This window comes from Monodelphis domestica, chromosome 1, assembly GCF_027887165.1.
Source record: "Monodelphis domestica isolate mMonDom1 chromosome 1, mMonDom1.pri, whole genome shotgun sequence".
Taxonomy (NCBI): domain Eukaryota; kingdom Metazoa; phylum Chordata; class Mammalia; order Didelphimorphia; family Didelphidae; genus Monodelphis; species Monodelphis domestica.
Window position 1 is genome coordinate 695,503,979 of NC_077227.1, and position 21,578 is coordinate 695,525,556.

Consider the following 21,578-nt stretch of genomic DNA (forward strand, 5'->3'; position numbering starts at 1 on the left):
AGATTCAGAGACTAGTATATAGACAACTACTTACTACCTACTCACGTATCCAATTTTCTTTTTTTCCTTTCTTTCTTCAGTTAGGAGGAAAGAAAGGAAGAAAAGAGGTCTGCTGGGCAAATGAGCCACCCTCCCCACCCCCTTCCACCCCACAAGTGCTCCATTCTTTTCTCTCCAATATTTATTTTCTATTTATGTAGACAGATTGTCTACTACTTGAACAGGCCCTGTCAACTCTGAGCTCTTGGTAGATCTTTTAGGGTTAGCCAGATAGGCCCCTTCTTGGGTACCATGGAAGGCAGGGAGGTCAAAGAAAGGAAGGCACTACCCTCTCTCAGGGTACTGAGCTACAGGCCTTTTGAAAGACCTGAATCCTTCAGTCCTTCTTTCAGCTGCCAACACCAAACAGCTCCTTGAAGAAATGAGGATGGAAGGGTTCAGGCCCTGCTGTAATCTAAGGAAACAGATTACTCAAAAGATTGCAGAGTGATCTGACTGAGACAATGAGGCTCAATGGAATCCAGTTTTCAAAGGAATGAAAACTCCCCACAGAGGAGGCACTAAATTCAAGCTTGCCAGGGTCCTAAACCAGCAGTCAGAATATAACAGGGAAAGTGAACTTTTGTCTACATCAAGAAAAGAATAAGTTCTGGAGGATCTGGCCAAAGGGAACAGTTGGGCTGGAGCATTGAGTCTCTAAAGATCCTCCTGATTCTATATCCTCTCATGGGGAAAGGTGATCAATGTTAGGGGACTGAGGCCACCCAGGAGAGAGACTCCACCAAGAGGAAGACTAAAGGCTGAACTTCAAGCATCTGACGCCCTCCCACACAGGCTGACTAATCCAGGGAGATGAAAAATATCTCAGATGGGAAGGACACAGAGAAAAGGAGAGCAGGATGGGAGATTGAGAGGGGGAGGGTTGGTCTTACTTTGTCTGTTCTTGATGGAAGCCTGTTCTTCCTGAATTGTAGTTTCTGTCATACGGGCAAAAGCTGTGGCAGTAGCACAATACCCATGATGCACCAGGTAGGAAGAGACCATGCTAAAAAAGACAGAAAAATAGTGACATTCAAAAAGTGAACTTTGCAAAATAGGATGTGACTGGAAAAAACAATCTTTCTTAACTATGCTACTCATTCAAGCTTCTTGCCCCAAAATTTACCTATGGTGGAGGCTGTGGACATACAACTCTTACTGCTGTACTAAAAAAAGGGCTCAGTCACTTCAATTCTGCTTAGAGAGAAGAAAAGAGCTCAGGACTAGGAGTCAGAAGACCAGGATTGAAGTCCTGGCTCAGTCATTATATGTAATTTGTTGACCTTGAACAAATCATCTCCTCCTTTGAGGCCCTACTCTTCTCATTTGTAAAATGAGGAGGGAAGGACTACATCAGGTGTTTTTGACCTGGAGTCTATGAATTGATTTAAAAAAATTCTGACAAGTATTTCATTAAATTGGTTTCCCTTGTAATCATATATATTTGATTTTGTGAATTTAAAAACAGTATTCTCAGATCCCTAGTCTTCCCCAGCCACCCAGAAGGATGACTGATCTAAAAAAAGTTAAGAATCCCAGGACTAGAGAAGAGAACCAAATGTGAGGGAAGAGAAAACAGTGGACTTGGAGTCACAGGCTCCTCCTCTGTGAGGTGATCCTGAAGGTCTCATTCTATGCCTGTGTGTTTGGCTCTAGTGGGAGCTGGCAGGGGGAGGATGGCCAGGGTATGTGAGGAAGCAGGTGGCTAATTATAGTGGACCCACTACACTGCCTGATACTCATTAGTGGAATCTTATCAGGCACACTTCCAAAGCCATGAAATCACTTGAGGAGCAGTTTTCTTGCTGGACGCCTCCAGGACATCAGCAACCAGAGAGAGAGCTAATTTCCTTGCTCTGCACTTCATGAATTGACACTGAGAAGCAGCCTCCATCTAGTTTAGCTGGGGAAAGCTTGCAGTGCTAGCATGTTTCTAAGAGATACCAGGATCTTTCCTCTCATGGCCACATACTGGGCCACGCTGGCTGTGCTGATTTCTTTCAAACACATCATTCTCATTAGGCTCTATTAAGCCTTCAAAAATGCTGGCTCTGTCCATATCAGAAAAACAAACAAACAAACAAACAAAAATCACATCCACAGTGCTTATCACTAAGCAAGAGCTGGGGGAAGGAGAGGTCAGGTTGAAGCTTCTAAAACCAATTATCAGACCTACACAGGAGAAGAATGTACAGAAAGGCACTAAGCATTTGCAAGTCTGGTGAGATTAACAGCTCCCAAAATACTATTTGATAAGTCCCATTCCTAAGTCCACTTCATTTCCAGAAGTGCTGAAAGATGTCATCCGTGTATGTGGCTCATGTTTGCTCAAATATGTACATGTATATGTTTGGGCACTTGGACAGAGTTCTGTGTTTTGTATTCATGCATAATAATTACAAGAATTTAAAGGAAAACCACGTGGCAGAGGACAGAATGAAGACCAATGGATGAACCTCATAAAAGAGCAGATATATGGGCACCAGAGTGGAAAAGTAGAAAGCGAGCTGGCCTTTGGGTCAGCACACGTGAATTTGGATACTAGCTCCAGGCCCAAGGACACAGAGGGTATGCTAAAAGGGAATAACATAGTACTTGTAAATTAGGTTATGCAGAGCCTTTAAATGGCAGAGTAGAGGTATAAAAAGCTTACACCTGTTGGAGAAAGAATCTTCTCCAACCAAACTTAAAATAACACTTTGGGGGCAGGTAGGTTACTCAGTGGATTGCCCAAGCCTGCAGTAAGGACCTGAACCCCAGCACAAGGCAGTCCACAGTGCACCTGACTTGTGTAAGCAGAGAGTGAGGTCTCGAGATACTGCCTAAGTCCATGGTGATGCCCCAAACCCCAGTGCACAGTAGTCCAGTGTTCGGGGCCAGGGTAAGTGCAGAGTGAGGACTCAGCCCAAGCTGGCAGTGAGGCCCCATACCTCAGCTCAGGGTGGTCTACAGTGTGCCTGGCAGGAGTAGGCCTAGAGGGAGACTCCCAGCTCTTGCCCAAACCTACAGTGAGGCCCTAAGTCCCAGAGCAAGGCAGTTCACAGAACACCTGGCTTGTATAAGCCCAAAGCCCCTGCCCAAGCCTGCAGTAAGCACCTAAACCCTGGCACAAGGCACTCCACAGTGCTTTGAGCCCTGTACTAAGGGAGACTGAATCAGTAGTGGTAAATGGCTGACAGAGCTCCCAGCCCACAAGTCATTATCATACCACCTTAGAAGGACTGAATCTCTTAAAAATCCACAACTAGAGCTGAGGGTAACAGCAAAGAAAAACTGAAGTTTAAGAGACTATCTCCTCTACACTGAGAACACAGATCACCTATAAATATACACTTGATATTAGCTAAAAGGCTGAGAAGTGATCACCTATAAAAATAAAAGTTGAGAAAAAGGCTAGGAAAATGAGCAAACATTTAAAAAATTCTAACTAAAGAAAATTACTATGGAGATAAAGAAGAGCATAGAAGATTCATGAGGAGACAGTAACATCAAAGTAGTTACACATAAAACTTCAAAGGAAAATGAGAATTAGTCTCGAGCTCTAAAAGAGCTCAGAGTCTCAAAAATCAATTAAAAGAAGCAGAGGAAAAGGGGTAAAGAGAAATTAAAGCAATGCAAAGCAGAATTAGCCAAATGGAAAAAGTGGAACAAGAATCCAATGAAGAAAAGAGTTGCTTAGAAAGTAGAAATGATCAAATGGAAAGAGGGGTTCTAAAGCTCAAACTAATTCCTTAAAAATTGGAATTGGACAAGTAGAAGCTAATGACTTAAGACATTAAGAAACAAACCCATAATGGGTGAAAGACTTGAACATAAAGAAGGAAACTATAAGTAAATTATGTGAACACAGAAGAGTATACATGTCAGACCTTTGGGAAAGGAAAAATTTTAAAACCAAGCAAGACTTAGAAAAAGTCACAAAATGTAAAATAAATATTTTGATTACATCAAATTAAAAAGTTTTTGTACAAACAAAACCAATGTAACCAAAATTAGAAGGGAAGCAAAAAATTGGGAAACAATCTTCATAACAAAAACCTCTGACAAAGGTCTAATTACTCAAATTTATAAAGAGCTAAATCAATTGTACAAAAAATCAAGCCATTCTCCAATTTATAAATGGGCAAGGGACATGAATAGGCAATTTTCAGTTAAAGAAATCAAAACTATTAAAAAGCACATGAAAAAGTGTTCTAAATCTCTTATAATCAGAGAGATACAAATCAAAACAACTCTGAGGTATCACCTCACACCTAGCAGATTGGCTAATATGACAGCAAATGAATATTGGAGGGGATGACATAATGAATGCTGGAGGGGATGAGGCAAAGTAGGGACATTAATTCATTGCTGGTGGAGTTGTGAATTGATCCAACCATTCTGGAGGGCAATTTGGAACTATGCCCAAAGGGTGCTAAAAGACTGTCTGCCCTTTGATCCAGCCATAGCACTGCTGGGTTTGTGCCCCAAAGAGATAATAAAGAAAAAGACTTGTACAAGAATATTCATAGCTGCGCTCTTTGTGGTGGTAAAAAATTGGAAAATGAAGGGATTTCCTTCAATTGGGGAATGGCTGAACAAATTGTGGTATATGTTGGTGATGGAATACTACTGTGCTCAAAGGAATAATAAAGTGGAGGAATTCTATGTGAACTGGAATGACCTCCAGGAATTGATGCAGAGTGAAGAGGAGCAGAACAAGGAGAACATCGTACACAGAGACTAACACACTGTGGTACAATTGAATGTAATGGACTTCTCCATTAGTGGCAATGCAGTGATCCTGAACAACCCCGGAAGGATCTATGAGAAAGAACACTATCCACATTCAGAGGAAAAACTGTGGGAGTAGAAACACATAAGAAAAACAACTGCTTGATTACATGGGTTGAGGGGGATATGATTGGGGATATAGACACTAAAGTTTGCACCCTAGTGCAAACATCAACAGCATGGAAATAGGTTCTGATCAAGGACACATGTAATACCCAGTGGAATTGTGTGTCAGCAACAGGAAGGGCGGGGGGGAGGGGAGGGAGGAATAGAATATGATTTTTGTAACCAAGGAATAATGTTTGAAATTGACCAAATAAAACAAAATAAAAAGACATTAAGGAACAAAAAAAGAAAAATCAAAAAAAATTTTAAAAACACCTAGAAAATAGATCCAGGAGAGACAATTTAAGAATTATTGGACTACCTGAATCATGATAAAAATAAAAAAAGGCCTAGACATTAGGTTATAAGAAATTATCAAAGAAAACTGCTTTTATATTATTGAACAAGAAAGTAAAATGAAATTGAAAGAATCACCTCTTAAAATAAATCCCCAAATGAGAACTCCCAGGTATATTATTGTCAAATTCAAGAGCTCCCAGGCCAATGAGGAAATCCTGCAAATATTAAGAATCAATTCAAGGGGGCAGCTGGGTGGCTCAATGGATTGAGAGCCAGGCCTAGAGACGGGAGGTCCTAGGTTCAAATCTGGCCTCAGATAGAGCTGTGTGACCCTGGGCAAGTCACTTGACCCTCATTGCCTAACCCATACCACTCTTCTGCCTTGGAATCAATACATAGTATTGATTCCAAGACAGAAGGTAAGGATTAAAAAAAAACAAAAACAAAAAAAAGCATCAATTCAAATATCATGGAGCCACAGTCAGGACTTAGCAGCTTCTACATGAAGATTGAAAGGCTTGGAATATGATATTCCAGAAGGCAAAGGAACTATGTTTGCAACCCAGAATCATCTACCTAGTAAAACTGAGTATATTCTTCCAGGGGAAAAATATAGTCATTTAACAAAATAGAAGTCTTCCAAGTATTCCTGATGAAAACACCAAACCAAAACAGAAAATATGATGTTCAAATACAAGACTAAAGAGAAGCATAAAAAAGTTAAAAAGATGATAATTGTAACTGAAAATTATTATCAGTATTAGTGCAGTTAGAGGGAGTATACATAGACAGATGGTGTGAGAGTAAGTTGATTAGGATGACATGATATATGAAAGTAAAAAGGTGAAAAAAAGGATTGCACTAAGAGAAAGGGGAAGGAAGACGCAGGATGGGGTAAATTATGTCTCCTCACAAGGTTATCAAAAAACTATTACGGCAAAAGGGAGGATTGAGGGTTGTGACAGGCAAAGATTAAACCTTATCTCACTGGAAATGGCTCTGAGAGGGAATAACAACCACACTCATTCCAGTATAGAATCCTATCATACCCTATAGAGAATTAGGAGGGGAATAAAATAAGGAGAATAACGGAAGGGAGGGAGAGTGGGGAATAGTGTTTAAAAAGTTAAAAATAACTTGTCAGGAGGGACAGAGTGAAAGGACAGAGAAAGAGGACCAAATAGGGAAAATAAGATGGAGGAGAATATAAATGGTAATCATATCTATGGTATGTGAATGGGGTGAGCTCATCCATAAAATGGAAAGAGATAGCAGAGTGGATTAAAAACCAGAATCCTACAATACGTTGTTTTACAAGAAACACATTTAAGGCAAGGAGATACACACAGAATAAAGGTAAGACGCTAGAGCAGAATTTATTGTGCTTCAGCTGAAGTAAAAAAAAGTAGGAGTTGAAATCTCAGACAAAGCTAAAGTAAAAATAGATCTGATTAAAGGAGATAAAGAAGGAAATTAGATCTTGATAAAAGGTACCATTGATAATGAAGTAATATCAACAACTAAATATATATGCCCCAACTGGTATAGCATCCAAAATATTTTTAAAGCAATTAACAAAAGAAGATTTATTAAGCATGATAAGGGAAAGATATTCAACAAGGATAAGCACTGATTCAGTGGAGAGTAGAGCTTCTTTGTCTGAGTTGATCGTCCTTAGCCTCGAAATTTTTTGAGGAGGATTAAATGAATTTTAGGAAGAAATAGACAGTAAGACTATACTAGTGGAGGACTTCAATTTTTCTCTCTCAGATCTAGATAAATAAAACCAAAAAATAAACCAGAAATAAGTTAATAAAAATTTTTTAAAAGGTTAGATTTAATAGATCTCTGGTAAAAAAAAAAATGAATGGGAATAGAAATATACCTTCTTTTCAGAAGTACAAGGCACCTACACAAAAACTGAGCAGGTATTAGGGCATAAAAATTTCATAATCAAATGCAGAAAACCAGGAGAATACTGTACACAGAGATTGATACACTGTGGCACAATTGAATGTAATATCTAGCAGCAATCCAATGATTCAGAACAATTCTGAGGGCCTTAATGAGAAAGAATGCTATCCACATCCAGAGAAAGAACTGTGGGACTAGAAATGCAGAAGAAAAACATATGATTGATCACATGGTTTGATGGGGATATGATTGGGAATGTTGACTTCAAATGATCACTCTATTGCAAATATTAATAGTATGGAAAGAGGTTTTGAACATTGATACATGTAAAACCCAGTGGAATTGCTCATCAGCTCAGGGAGGGGGAGGGAGAAGGGGAGGAAACAACATGAATCATATAACCATGGAAAAATATTCTAAATTAATTAATTAAACAAAAAATTAAATAAAGAAAAAAGAAAACAAAGAAAATTGTAGACTACTTTCATTAATGACATAGATGCAAAATTTTAAAATAAAATACTAGTAGCAAGGAAACTATAGTAATATATCACAAGGAGTGAATGCACTGTGATCATGTGGGATTTATACCAGGAATGCAGGGTTAGTTTACTATTAGAAAAACTATCAGTCAGCATAAATGACCATGTCAATAACCAAAGTAATAGAAATCACATGATTATCTCAAAAGATGCAGAAAAATCCTTTAACAAAATATAATACCCATTCCTATTAAAAATACTAAAAAAGCATAGGAATAAGACATTCCTTAAAAAGAAGTAGTATCTGTCTAAAACCATCAGCAAAAGTATCATCTACAATGGAGAGAAGTTAGAAAGAAGCCTTCTGAATAATATCAGAAGTAAAGCAAGGATGCCCATTATTACCAAATATTATTTAATGTTGTACTAGAAACTAGAAATGCTAGCTTTAGTGATAAGAGAAAAAAAATAAATTGAAGGAGCAGACAATAAGGAAACTAAACTAATACTCTTTGAAGATGATATGAGAGTAGATAGAAAATTCTAGAGAATCAACTAAAACCTAGTTTAAATATCAATAACTTTAGCAAGGTTTCAGGATACAAAATAAACTCATCAGCATTTTTATATATTAACAAAAAAATCCAGCAGCAAGAGATAGAGGGAAAATCCATTTAAATTAACTTTTTTAAAAATAAAAAAAAGTAAGGAATATAAAATACCTGGGAATATATTTGTGAAGACAAACACAGAAATTATATGAACACAAATACAAAATTTTTCTCACAAATAAAATTAGATCTAAAACACCTGGAAAAATATTAATTGCTCATGGGTAGTACAAGCTAATGTAATAAAAATAATAATAATACCTAAATTAATGTACTTATTCAGTGCATAACAATCAAACTACCAAAAAATTATTTTCTAGAACTAGAAAAAAATAACAACATTCATCAAGAAGAATAAAAGGTAAAAAATATGGAAAAAATGTCAAAGAAGATGGTCTAGAAGTACCTGATATCACACTATACTATAAACCAGTAATCACAAAAACAGTCTGGTACTGCTAAGAAATGGAATGGTGGATCAATGGAATAGATTATATAATAAGGGTAAACGACCTTAGGAATCTTGTGTTTGATAAACCCAAAGTCCCCAGCTTTTGGCATAAGACCTCACTATTTGATAAAAATTGCTGAGAAAACTTAGAAAACAGTATGGCAAAAATTAGGTATTGTAAGGAAGATATTAGAAAATAAGTATTGTTTTATTATTTTAAGGATAAGAAGTAAAGTGGCTGGCTTGAGAAAAGAAGTTTGGAGTTTGAAGCAAAGCTGAGAGAGCATGTTAATTTCAACTGCTGACAGTTATAACCTTTTTTCTATATCAATTACTCTTTCTGGCAGTTAGAAGTTAGGCTCTGGCAGTTGGCAGAGACACTCTCTCAAAGCTGGAGGAGGTAACATCTTTGCCTTCCTGTCTGAGGGAAAGATCTGAAGGAACTCAGTGTTTTCCTTTCCCAACTTGGGAAACACTATTGAATATCTATTTCGGTTTTTATAGATTGGTTTATATCTGAGAAGACCAAAGAAAAATCTGATCTTTGGTTTGGACTCTGAATCTGTTAAGACTCAGAGTCCTAACTTGATTCTTGTTGAGACTCAACCAGTTAGCCTTTGCTATTTTATAATTTGAAGGTGAAGTTAAGATTTATAAGGATATTAGCGGTAGTTTTTATTTAGATAGTATAAATTTGGGTTAGTTAGATCAGGGAGGATTAGTGTGGCCTATGAAACACAGAGAAGTGGTTCCTTGTGGAACCTGACAGTTTATTTGGGTGGATTTTAGAATCCCTTAGAATTGGAAATTCTTTATTAATCCTTATATATTTCAATAAGCATTTTATTCTTATAGTAAGAGTCTCTTTAGTGTCCTTGCACCTGGCCCTGAAGGGAAGTTCGCATTTGAGCTTCACTTCATCACTGAGGATACTTTTGATTACCTCTATCGAAAGTATCTGAACAGTTTGAACCTGATTGGCAAGTTAAACAGGTTTTGAACAGTTTTGAACAGTTTCCCCATCTAAATTTTACTTTTACAACTCTCCAATTTTTATTTTTACAGTATAGACCATTATCTCTCACCCTATACTTTTGGTCATAATGGGTTTATGATTTAGACATAAAGAGTGATACTAATAAGTAAATTAGGGGAACCTAGAATAGTTTACCTATTAGATCTATGAAGAAGGGAAGAATTTATGACCAAACAAAAGATTGAGAACATTACAAAATGTAAAATGAATAATTTTGATTCTATTAAATTTAAGAGGTTTTATACAAACAATTATAACCAAGATTAGAAGGGAAGCAACAAACTAGGGAAAAACTTTTTTTATTTTTGCAAATTCCTCTGATAAAGGTCTAATTTCTCAAGAAACCAAATTTATAAGAATATAAGGAGAAATCAAAGCTATCAACAATCATATGAAAAAATGTTCTACACATCACTCTTGAGAGAAATATTTATAATAGCTCTTTATGTGGTGGCAAAGAATTGGAAAATAAGGTGATATCTGTCATTTGGGGAATGGTTGAACAAATTGTGGTATCTGATGGTGATGGAATACTATTGAGGTATAAGGAATGACAAACAGGATGATTTCAAAAAGCTTGGAAAGGCTTACATGAATGGATGCAGAGTAAACTTGGCAGAACCAGAACTATACATATATAATGATCAACTGTGAAAGACTTAACTATTCTCAGTAATATAGTGATCTGAGATTATTCTGTAGGATTTATGACAAACAATGCTATTCACCTCCAGGGAAACAAACTGTTGGAGTCAGATGCAGATCAAAGCATACTATTTTTTGCATGATTTACAGTTTTATTTTGGAGTTTTGGTTTAATGTTAAATATGAATATATTATAATTTAGGGAAATGTATGTTCAAAATTATTATTACATATAACTGGAAAAATAAAATATCTTGTAAAAAATAAATCTTAAAGTAATATAGCAATGGAAACTAGTATTCTTTAGTTCAGCATAATAAATAATTTTTGATTCTGGGACTAATACAGTGGATGTTTTGTTAGGTAGTAAGTTCCTCATCACTAGAAAGATTCAAATAAAGACTGGAGGAACAATTGGCAGAGCAATAGAGTTAGGGGTGGAGAATGGATGCTGGATCCCTCTAAAAGTCTCTGGCTTGGGCAATGTATGAGTACACACACACACTCCTTTCTTATAAACAGAATCCCTTCAAATAAAATAATTGAATTTTCTTTATTTTCATGTTTCTTTCTTCTTAAAACAAATGAGTACTTGGTTTCCCCTCAGATAACCTTGTAAGCAAAGGATATCAAGGGGTTGTGTGTATGTGCTCATGCATGATGCCAGTGCACTTGGTCTTCAAACTTCTCCCCTCTGCATGACCACCAGGAAACCAAGGGAGGACTGAAGATGCTACTTTCAGCCAAATTCTCAGGACACAAGGGGGCTTCCTCTCCCTAAGACCAAGAATAGGTTAATCTTCTATATAAATGCCAATGGCCCCTGCTTTATCAACCCAATCTTGCTCCTCTGCTTTGGTCTGAGAAGGGGCCCAGGCTAGAAGAGTGAGAGGAAATTCTGATCATTCATCAAACCTCAATTCTAAGATTGCTTTGCTCTAAAAATTTCAAAGGCAACCACACTGAAAACCATAAAAAAAGATTAATAAAGTAACCTTCAATGCTGGAGGCCATAATACCCTTACTGTTTGACAAGGTCATGGTCTGAGGAAGGAAGGTCAGCAAAGCAGACCCTAGAATGAGGGACCCCTGCTGATCCCCCTTTGTGACTTCTTTCCCCAAATTTTCCCCACTAGTGGACTTGTTATGATTATTATTCTCTCCCCAATACAGGAGAAATAACATGAGAGCAAATACTTATAAGATCAAAAAATATATATCCTACTTTAAGCCCCCTAGGTTATTACCCCAAAAGATTGCAATTACAGAATAAAAGCCCAAAGACTATACTGTACTGCCCATGACCCTTCCTTTCTCAAGCACAAGATATGCTCCAAGGCCCTACAACATAATGAATCTTGTCCTACAGTTACCATACTCTAAATGAATTTGTTGGAACAGAAGCCAAGCTGCATTGATAGGCATCTCAAAGTAACACAAGAAAAATAGAACTTGTAAATTGAGGAAAACCCCAAAATTGGTCTGCCTAAAGTCCTCACACCTAGATACGAATATTTTTTGTTGTTCATCTCCCAAGCAATTATGATGAATAGTGAAAGCTGACCAAAAGCTCAATGATTCTCTCAGCAGGTCAAGGGGTACTAACCTACAAATGGCTTCATTCACATAAATCATATCTATCACAGAGTGTTGTAGAAACTAGTAAATGATCACAGAATTCTTTGTTGTAGTAACATCACAAGAGTATTGTCTAGGTGATTTAATAAATATACCATGATACCATGGCAGAGCACTGTGTGTGATGCCTGTGTATATAGGTAAAATGCATGGTGTGTCTTATCTCGTTTATCCGACTGTGACGTCACATCTAGGCAGACAAACCCTGGGTCCTCAGAGAGACCTCTGGACGGACCTCAAGACCTCAATTAGGAAGAAACATTTAGTATATAGGGAGGCTGATTTCTGCCCAGCAGAACTTTCTAATGATGGAGGTTGGTTTTATTTTTTAAAAGTCATAAAATGACTTTGGGGGTGAGGTGGGTAGGACAGGATAGTGAATTCCCCAGTCCTGGAGGTCAGGAGTACTACAGATTATCTCTAAGATCTCTACCAATTCTAAGAATCAGTGAGATTATAAATAAAAATTCAAGAGTATTAGGAAACTTGGAAGTATCTGGGTTCAGATGAACCGACATTTTTTTAAATAGGGAACTCTTAAGATAAACCAACAGTGAAGTCTTCTAGACATTGTGCCTAGATTTGGGTGATATCTCTGAGCTGCTGTAGATCCTGAAAGTGAGATATGTGTCAGGATACTGTGGACAACAGTTTCCCAAGGGCAGAGACCATGGAACACAGATAGTCCATCAATTCAGGAAATGGGAATGACCTCCCCCTTTTTCCTGGCTAGATGACACAATGGTTTCTCCTCTACTCCCAACAGGGCATCACTGTTTGGTAGGGAACAAAAATGCTCTCACTTTTACAGAGCTTTGAGGTTTCCAAAGTCTGTTCATCACTGCCCTGTGAGGGAAGTAATGCAAATATTATCGTCATCTGATAAAGAGAGGTGAACCTCTTTGTCCAAGGTCACATAGAGAGAGGCAGTGAATGTCAGGCCACCATATGAGCCACACATAGAGGGGACTCTGACCAGTGGGGACTTTAGGCAGTCCCTGCCTAGTTCTATGTCTAGGTCTAACTCACCAGACTGACTCAACACCTTTGGCAGCTTTAAACAAAGAGAGTAGCTCAAAGGAAACAAGAACATTTTTACCAGGTACTGGAGGCTGACACAATACAGAAAGGAGATCAAAAGAAATCAGAGGTCAAACAGGGCTCAGGAGGCTCTCAGGTTTAGAGAAGAACTAAATAGTCTGGCAAGTCTCATTGAGTCCCTTCTAAGGCCTTGGGATGAGGTTCCTTACTTCTGCCACAAGACCTCAAAACAATTAGTTCAGTCACTGACTAGGACAATTAAACCCTTCCCTTTTTAGCCTATCAAGTAAGAACAGTTAAAAATTACAGGAAATTGGGATGAATATACACTAAAGGTAGCAGCACTGGAAAGGGAACTGACCTTGCCAAAAGTAGGCCCCAAAAGAGGGTGGAACTATGAATCAGGCTGAAATTATGGAACTTTCAGTAAAGCTTCAACATTTCATCACAATGATTCTCAATTCTTCAGCTAGATTTCCAATGTACTATAAAAAGTCTCTTCTACTGTTTCGCCAGATGCTATAAGGGTCTAGTCTCAGGTGGGTGGCCTTCAAAGTAAGGTTGGAACTTCGCAGATTAGAGGAGAAAAGAAGTCAAAGAGAATACCATAATATCTGCTACCCCCACACCAAAACAGGATTTGAATACCAGCAGGGTCCCCCTTTGAGCAAAAATCAGTCCAAAATTCCTTCATTACCTGGAGATTCTAGAAGCCAGCAGCATAGCCAAAGTAAAAGGGAGTCAAGGATGGTGGTAGTCCAAAGTTTCTCCTTGAGTCCAATCCAGTGAAAGCTGGAATTTTAAGAGCCAAGAAGCACTACCCTTAGACTTTGGTAATGATGAGAAGGCTAGGTGTGAGATTGGTAGGGATGACATGGGGGCAGATGGCTGGGCCCAAGGAAAGATCAGAGAAATGAGTAGGGCAAAGCTATAATAGGGGTAAAGCCAGGGACTCTCATTAGCTCTCTCACATTCCCCTCCAAACAACATTAAGATAATGCCTCAAAACAAATGCTGAAGGAGAAGAACCAACAAAGGATAGATGAAACAATTTTCCCTTACCAAGACAACTTAGAAGATTTACAGAAAAAGTCTGTCCACTGGGGTGAGTGTGCAGTGCACTAAAGCACAAACTATTCTAGCTCAGTGTACTCTGGGCAAGCTAGAAGAGAGCTTTGGGAGTGAATGGATTGACAGCAGTGATTTCTGGAGCTCTCAGATCACATACAGTAAGAAGGCTGGACAACTAGTCAGAAGGAGATTATAAGAGATCCTTTGAGGGCACTGGAAATAGGATTCTGTTGCACTGCTCCTATACAGTCCCAGGGCAACGAGGTGCACTAGCAGGACTTGGGATTCTGACAACAGTTCCAGAGAAGAAAAGGCAGGTTGTGGTTGTTCAAAGACCAGGGCCCAGGCCAGGAGAGCAGTGATCATACTTCTCCTTAGATCATACCACTACAAAAGAACCAAAATCATACAGACCACCCAGAACTAGCTCTGAAAATAGTAGCAAAAAACAAAAAAACCCATGAAGCTTAAGGTAATGCTTTCCACCCAAGGAGTACAATTGAACTTTAACATAAAGTTAAAAGTCAAGAATAGGCTGGGAAAATGAGCAAACAACAAAAGAACCTGATCATATAAAGTTACTATGGTGACAGGGAAGCTCAAAACAAACTTGGAAGACATCAATGTCAAAACAGCAATATGCAAAGTTTCAAAGAAAAATGTAAATTGGTCTTATGTCCATAAAACAATTCCTGGAAGAGCTCCAAAAGGGTTTTAAAAGTCAAATAAGACCAGAAGAGGAAAAATTGGGAAAAGAAATAAGAATTATACAAGAAAATCATGAAAAGAATAAATAGCTTAGTAAAAGAAGTATTAAAAAAAACACTGAATACCTTAAAAAAAATAAGGCGTCATATGATAAAAGAGGTACAAAAACCCACTAAAAAGAAGAACTCTTAAAAAATAGAATTGGGAACAGTTAGGTGGTATATAATTAGGATTTGAACCCCAGAACTCTCTTTTCCGGCATCCCACTTTTGATCTGTTGGATATTAATTTTAATCTTACAGTAGCTCAAAGAATTGAGAGGCCCGGAGACAGGAAATGTTCGGTTCAAACCTGGCCTCAGACACTTTGTAGCTATGTGGCCCTGGGCAAGTCATTTAATTCGATCTTCCTAGTCCATTCAGCTCTTCTGCCTTGGAATTGATACTTAGTATTAATTCTAAGATAGAGGGGAGAATTGATCAAATGGAAAAGGAGGTAGAAAAGCTCAATGATGAAAATAATTTCTTAAAAATTAGAATTGGGTAAGTAGAAACTAATGGCTACATAAGACAAAAAACTGACCTGGAAAACAGATCAATGAGAAACAATTTAAGAATTTTTAGACTACCTGAAAGCCAGGATTAAAAAAAAAAAAAGCAGTTTGACATTTTTCAAGAAGTTATCAAGGAAAACTGATGTGATATGCTAGAATTGGAAAGTAAAATGAAAATTGAAAAAATCTACTAATCACCTCTTGAGATTCCAAAATAAAGAAGTTTTTATTTTATTTTATTTAGGAATATTTTAGCCAAATTCCAGAGCTCTTAAGTCAGGAAAAAAAATATCACAAGCAAATGGAAAGAAACAATTCACATACTGTGGAGTCACAGTCAGGATAATACAAGATTTAGCCACTTCTGAATTAAAGGATTGAAGGGTTTGGAATTTCTTGGATTTTTTTTTTTGGTTTGTGTTTTCTTTCTCAATGACTAAAATGGACATATGTTTTTTTATGACTGCACATTGTATAACAAATTGCTTGCCTTCTTGGTGGTGAAGGGACGGAGAGGACAGGGCTGGGAGAGAATATATGGAACTCAAAATTTAAAAAAAAAATGTGAAAAATTGTTTTTACATGTAATTGGAAAAAAGAAAATATTTTTTAAAAAAAGAAATGAAAGATGAGAGAATAAGGACTCACTTCTGTAGCATGGCTTGCCACTCTCCAAGCCTGTCACCAATGGGAAAACGTTTAATGGTTCCCTGAATCTTTGCTCTCCATTCCCTCATATAGTCCTCAATGTCAAACACAAATGGTTGCTGTCCAAAGTTGGCATCTACGATCTCCCCAGGAGTTTGCAAGCCCACTGTGGGATATAAGTTTGCCTGGAAAGAAAGAGGAGCATTGGTTAGAAAATCAGTCTCATAGTAGTCTGCAAAGCATGAAGATATCTTGAGGAATGGGTCAAGTGAGTTGGGATGGATGAATGACACTGTGGGAAAAGGTGCTTAACTAAGCCATGGAGCTGAGAGGAGACTCTTTTCAGGAGAGCTCTCAGATGAACTTGGGGTGACCAGTCTGGAAGCAGGATGGGGCAGGAAAACCTTAGGACATGAGGCACTTGTGTCCCACTCCAACTACATGCAACTCCTTTCCCACCCCTCCATGTACTTAAGTCACCTCACTAGGAGGAAAAGGAGAAGGAGAGAGCTCCAAGGGAGAAGCTCCAGGGGAAGACCTATTGGACTCTAGTCCAGATTCCCTCTGATATTAGTCCTCACTCCTTTATCCCTAGTGTGTTGAAACTGCTCTCCAGGATGGTGAAAACTTCAGGAGTTATAGAAGTCCAATAAGACCAGCAAGGTCATATCATGCTGACTGGCAGCCAATAAAGTCCCATAACTCAGAAAACCAACATAAATAATCCCTTTTCTCAGCTTCAGTTTTATCTGAAAAATGAGGGGGTTGGACTGAGTGATTATAAAGATTTCTTTATACTCTAGATCCCATGATGCCATGAAAGGGGAAATGAGAGCATACTTCAAAGGGATCTCAGGGACCTCAAGCATACTGGATCCCTAAATTAACTCAAGGGATCCCACTAAGAGTCTTTGGAAGGTAGTGGTAGATAGGAGATGAAGAGAAACAGAAAAAAGTTGAATAGCTGAGCAGCCCATTCTCCACCCCATACCCTTCCATCTAAATTCTAGACTTTTTGGAAAAGTAGTGAGAATGTTCCATGGGTTCTCAATCCAGTCTTACCTATTCAATCATTTCCTTGCTATTCTGGGACTTGAAAAATCTCCTGCCTAATAAATGCCCTCATCCACCTCCAAGGTTCAGTCTTAAGATCCACAGCACACTGATGGTTTCTGAGATCATCCCTATGCTGATGACTAGGAAATCTGCAATTAGCAGCACAGACTACTTACCCAAATGAGAGTCATTCTTATTACAATCTACTTATATAGTATCCAAACTGAGTCAAATCACATCAAGATCACTACAATAAGCTGGGTAAACCTGGGCAAGTCACTTAACCCCCACTGCCTAGACCTTACTGCTCTTCTGCCTGAGAACTAATAAAAAATTGGTTCTAAGAGGTTTTTTTGATACTAAAATAGCCTCCAAAATCTCCCTTCTCATTTTAAAAAAAAAATATTGCAGTCATACTAAAACAAGCCTTTTATCAGTTCAAAAACTTTTAATAGCTCCTTATTGTCTCTCACGTGAATCCCAAACTCTGTAGTCAAGAATTAAAAAGTTTTTGTCAAGGGTTCTCCCTACTTCATCAAAATTTACCTTATATTTCTCATCAGAATTCTCTGCAAAAGTCAGACATCTTTTTCATTTCTCGAAACTTGGTTCATACTTATTCTGTGCTTTTCTTCATGCTTACTGACTAACAACAATACCCTTCTCCTTGGGCTTCCATCAAGGCCTATTTATTAGCAAGGTGAACTCAGTGAAGTCTCTTCCCTAATACTTTTTCTCTGCTCATCCTTTACCTAAATATCAATATTCTCTTTGCAAAAAGCATGCTGGTTTCTATGCCAACTGGCCAGGCACTCCTAATGGGACTCAGGAGAACAGAACAATTCCATAAATTAAACTGAGGTTTAGGGGCAATGTCTCTGATGACTATAGCAGAGGGGCCCTCTGTGCAATCTATTTAAACAAGTAGGATCCATAAAGGTTTAGGTCACTGTTAAAGACAAAAAATAAGTCACTTTTTCTTGTCTTCTGATTTATTATTAGTAGTTTAGTGGGGTTGACTGTCATGTTGCCTCCTGGCAGAACAGAGGGGTCCTTGCCCTAAGGTCTCTGATAGAAGTATACATTGAAATCAAAGAAAATTACTTAATCCAGCTTCTTGGTAATCCAATTTAATTTCCTGCCCAAAAAGCAGAATACTAGGCAATCAAATATTTACTGATGCCTTTTATTGGGGTGGGGTGGGGGTGGGGAACACAAGAAAAAGGCAAAAATAATTCTCTATTCCCAGTGAGATCCATTTGGCTACAATGACAGTTTTGTTTAGAGGAAAGTAGTGGTAAACAAGCCTAGAGAGATAAGGCAGGGCCATGCTGTTGAGTTGAAACCAAGATACTACCCTCCCTCCAGTAAAGGCTATTGCTTCTATTTTTCCAATTTACGGGAGACTGAATCTTCCTTGATCCTTCCTATTGTTTCCAGACCACCATTTTAATGAACTCATTTAATAAGCTAGCTTCTTTGAACATCTCATCAGTTTCCATAACCCTCTCCCCAACCTTTTTGCTAGGGTCTAGCTCACTCTACTTATTTCTTCAGCTCTTGGTTCCTAGCCTTTCCTTGCATCCTATGCTTCACCATTAGCTGGGTGATGCTAACAAATGGATATAGACTTCTCAAGTCCATTCAACCCTTCTCCACTTTGGTTGTATTCTAGTGTGGCTCTATATCTTCTGTATTCTTATTCCTGGGATTGCCCCAAGATCTACAAACCTAAAAATTTCCCCTTTGACGAAACTCCTATCATTCTATCCATGCTATTCCCCCACTTCTACTAAATCTTTCCTTTGTCTTTACTGGGACCTAGGCACTGTCTTCATATATTCCTTTTTTTCTTAAGTCTATAATAAGCCTCTTCTGGTGTATCACTTGCCTTGACATTTAGCAAGAAGCCCCACTTACAGCCATGATTCTCACCTTGACTTTCAGCTGTGCCCACATCTCTTCCATGAAATGAGACTTTCTCTGACTTCCTGCTGCTCTTGCCAAGTTGGAATGGATCTGGTCAGTACTTTGCTCAATGCTCACAGTACTTTGTATGACCATATGGGACTATACCACTTTCTATTTTGTTATTTCGTATTCTTGTCTCATCTCCTTTACTCCATTCTAAGCTCCTTGTATACACCTTAGAACCTAGTACACAGTAGGGAACAATGATAATTTCTTGAACAAATGAGTCCAAAGCTACTCAGAGAAATTTACTATCTAAAGGCAAGAGGTTTTCAACAAGCCAGTGAGCTGGGGCGGAGAGTAGGAAAGGAGGATCTGGATGTTCTAACTGGTAGGGGAAAGTAGTAATACTTAAAATAATGATAAAGGAGGAGTTGGTACAAACTGGTTGTACAAAGGGGAAAATTTGACTTCTTTTAGTGATTATTTCTCTTAGCACTCCCCATTCTACCATTCAGACAAACTCAAGAGTTGGGCAGAAATTTTTTTGAGAAAAAAATTTTTTTAAACTAGTTATGACTTTGCAAGGACAGTCCCTGAAAAGAGAGGCAGAACACACACACACACACACACTCTCTCTCTCTCTCTCTCACACACTCACACCTCTCACTTTCTCAAAAAAGGAGCTAAATACCAGTGTTTCTGTCAAAGTCCTATTCAAATGATTGTACATCTCCCCTGACCCACTACCCAGAGAAGGCCCATTTTTCTTTTCTGTCCAGTCTTCTTAAACATATTAGAATAATCAATGTGGATGTACTTAAACACTGGAAGATCCAAGCATACTTCCTATAACAGACCTGGTATAGCACAACATCTAGCCCTAACAGGTTGCTGTAGGACAGAGAACAATAAAACCTGTTACTTTTTTTTTCCAATTAAGTTTATTTATTTAAGAATATTTTTCCATGGTTACATGATTCATGTTCTTTCCCTCCCTTTCTCCCACCCCCTCTCCCATAGCCAATGAACAGTTCCACTGGAAAACCTGTTATTTGTGATTGCCAAAGTTTCTTCCTGAAATGATGGCATCTGATTGCTCTTTGATTGAGGTTGCCCTCAGCTATAGGTTGTGATAAACCCACATGAAGGTGTAAATAACAGGCTCAACTTTCCTAAAGAGGTACTGAAAAGGAGTTAACCCAATGAAATTGCCAACTGCTGGAATGCCTTGGGGGGAGGGGGTGGTGGCTGAAGGAGTGGTTGCATCTTGGTGGTTTTCACCCTATTCTGGACAAGTAGTTTCCTCCTCTTAAACCACTATAACAGACAGTAAAACACAGGGAATTTAGCACTCTTTATAGCAAGCAGCTACATACCTCCCTACATACCTCCCACCAGCCCTTCCTCACCTTTTTAAGTGGCTCTGCACTCCATGAGGCTTAGTAAAAACAAAGGAGACGTGGGTTGGAACAGCCAATGTTTCAGAATCCCTGTGTTTGATGGAGGGAACTCTTATGTTTCACAGTATGATAGAGGTCTGCCCTAGGGCAGACCGACATAAGAGACTTGATGAGCAGATGGCATTTTGATCTCAAGTCACTTCTCATTGAGACTGCCCCTTTCTACCTGCACATGTGGGTCCTTCTCCTCCCCCACCACTTGATACAAAAACAGAGAAAGGTTGGTACTTACCGGGAGGTCTGTAAAAGCTATACCTGTAAGGAGAGAAAGAGAATCATTAAATAGAGGCTTGCAGAGAGGAGACACTGACCTGAGGCCTAAGAAAATTTTAGATGAATTACCTCATTTCTGTAATGATTAGTAGATGGAGGGAAGGGGAATTCCACTCTCCACTGTGTTTTTCAGATACTAGAGAGAATCTGGGCTTCCCTTTATTTCTCCTTATAAATCCTAAACTCAACAAGGAGTCAAGTGTCTGCTATTTTGAGAGATCTTGTAAAGGCAAAGATGAAAAACAGCTTATGCCCCCCTAAGGAGGCATATGAAATGTAAGTAAAAAGGAGGCTGTGATGAGGGAGAAAACATTTTAATGAAGTGGAGGGAATGATGGTGGGAGGATACAGAAATAAGGGAAAATGACTTCGAGAAGGTGGCACCTATTAAGGAAGAGAGAAACTTCAAAAGGAAGGGATGAGAAAAAATGTCATTTCAAACCTGTGGGAAGAGCTATTCATGAGGGCAGAGATGGCAGGACCAGAGACATAAAATGAAAAATACGAAATAAGGCTGCAAAAGGCATGTTGAAGCCAAACTGCAAAAATATCTTCAGTCCTTTTATATTTGTATATTGTATCCCAAGTATACTGTTCTCTTGGATCTCCTTACTTTCCTCTGAGTTAGCTGATATAAGTCAGAAGGTTTTTCTTAAAGCTAACCAAAAATATATATGTTTCAGCTTAAAACCCTTTGGTCTTGATAGAGAATATGTCAAAAGATGATAAATTTTAGTTGGGCTTGTAGTTTAGTCTCAATTAATATCCCTTTTCCTTAGCAGATCTTTGAGACCATCAAGATTCCTGGATACCCATTTTGAGTCTGTGTATACAGAAATGTAGGGTATTGGGGGAGGAAG

At 38.3% G+C, this 21,578-nt stretch overlaps 1 protein-coding gene across 8 annotated transcripts in view; it reads right to left on the reverse strand.

Annotated features, from left to right (window-relative positions):
• RANBP10 (RAN binding protein 10) overlaps positions 1–21,578 on the reverse strand; it is a 158,534-nt gene that overhangs the window by 17,255 nt on the left and 119,701 nt on the right. For 6 of the 8 annotated variants that reach the window (XM_056808021.1, XM_007477193.3, XM_016427715.2 and 3 more), the window contains 3 exons: positions 20,678–20,700; positions 16,016–16,200; positions 933–1,045 (listed from right to left, as the gene is read on the reverse strand). In XM_056808021.1, the coding sequence (XP_056663999.1) occupies positions 933–1,045; positions 16,016–16,200; positions 20,678–20,700 (321 nt within the window). Of the gene's footprint in view, positions 1–932; positions 1,046–16,015; positions 16,201–19,006; positions 19,226–20,394; positions 20,469–20,677; positions 20,701–21,578 lie in introns of those variants that run through there. The other 2 variants (XM_056808179.1, XM_016427719.2) reach the window with 2 other exon arrangements.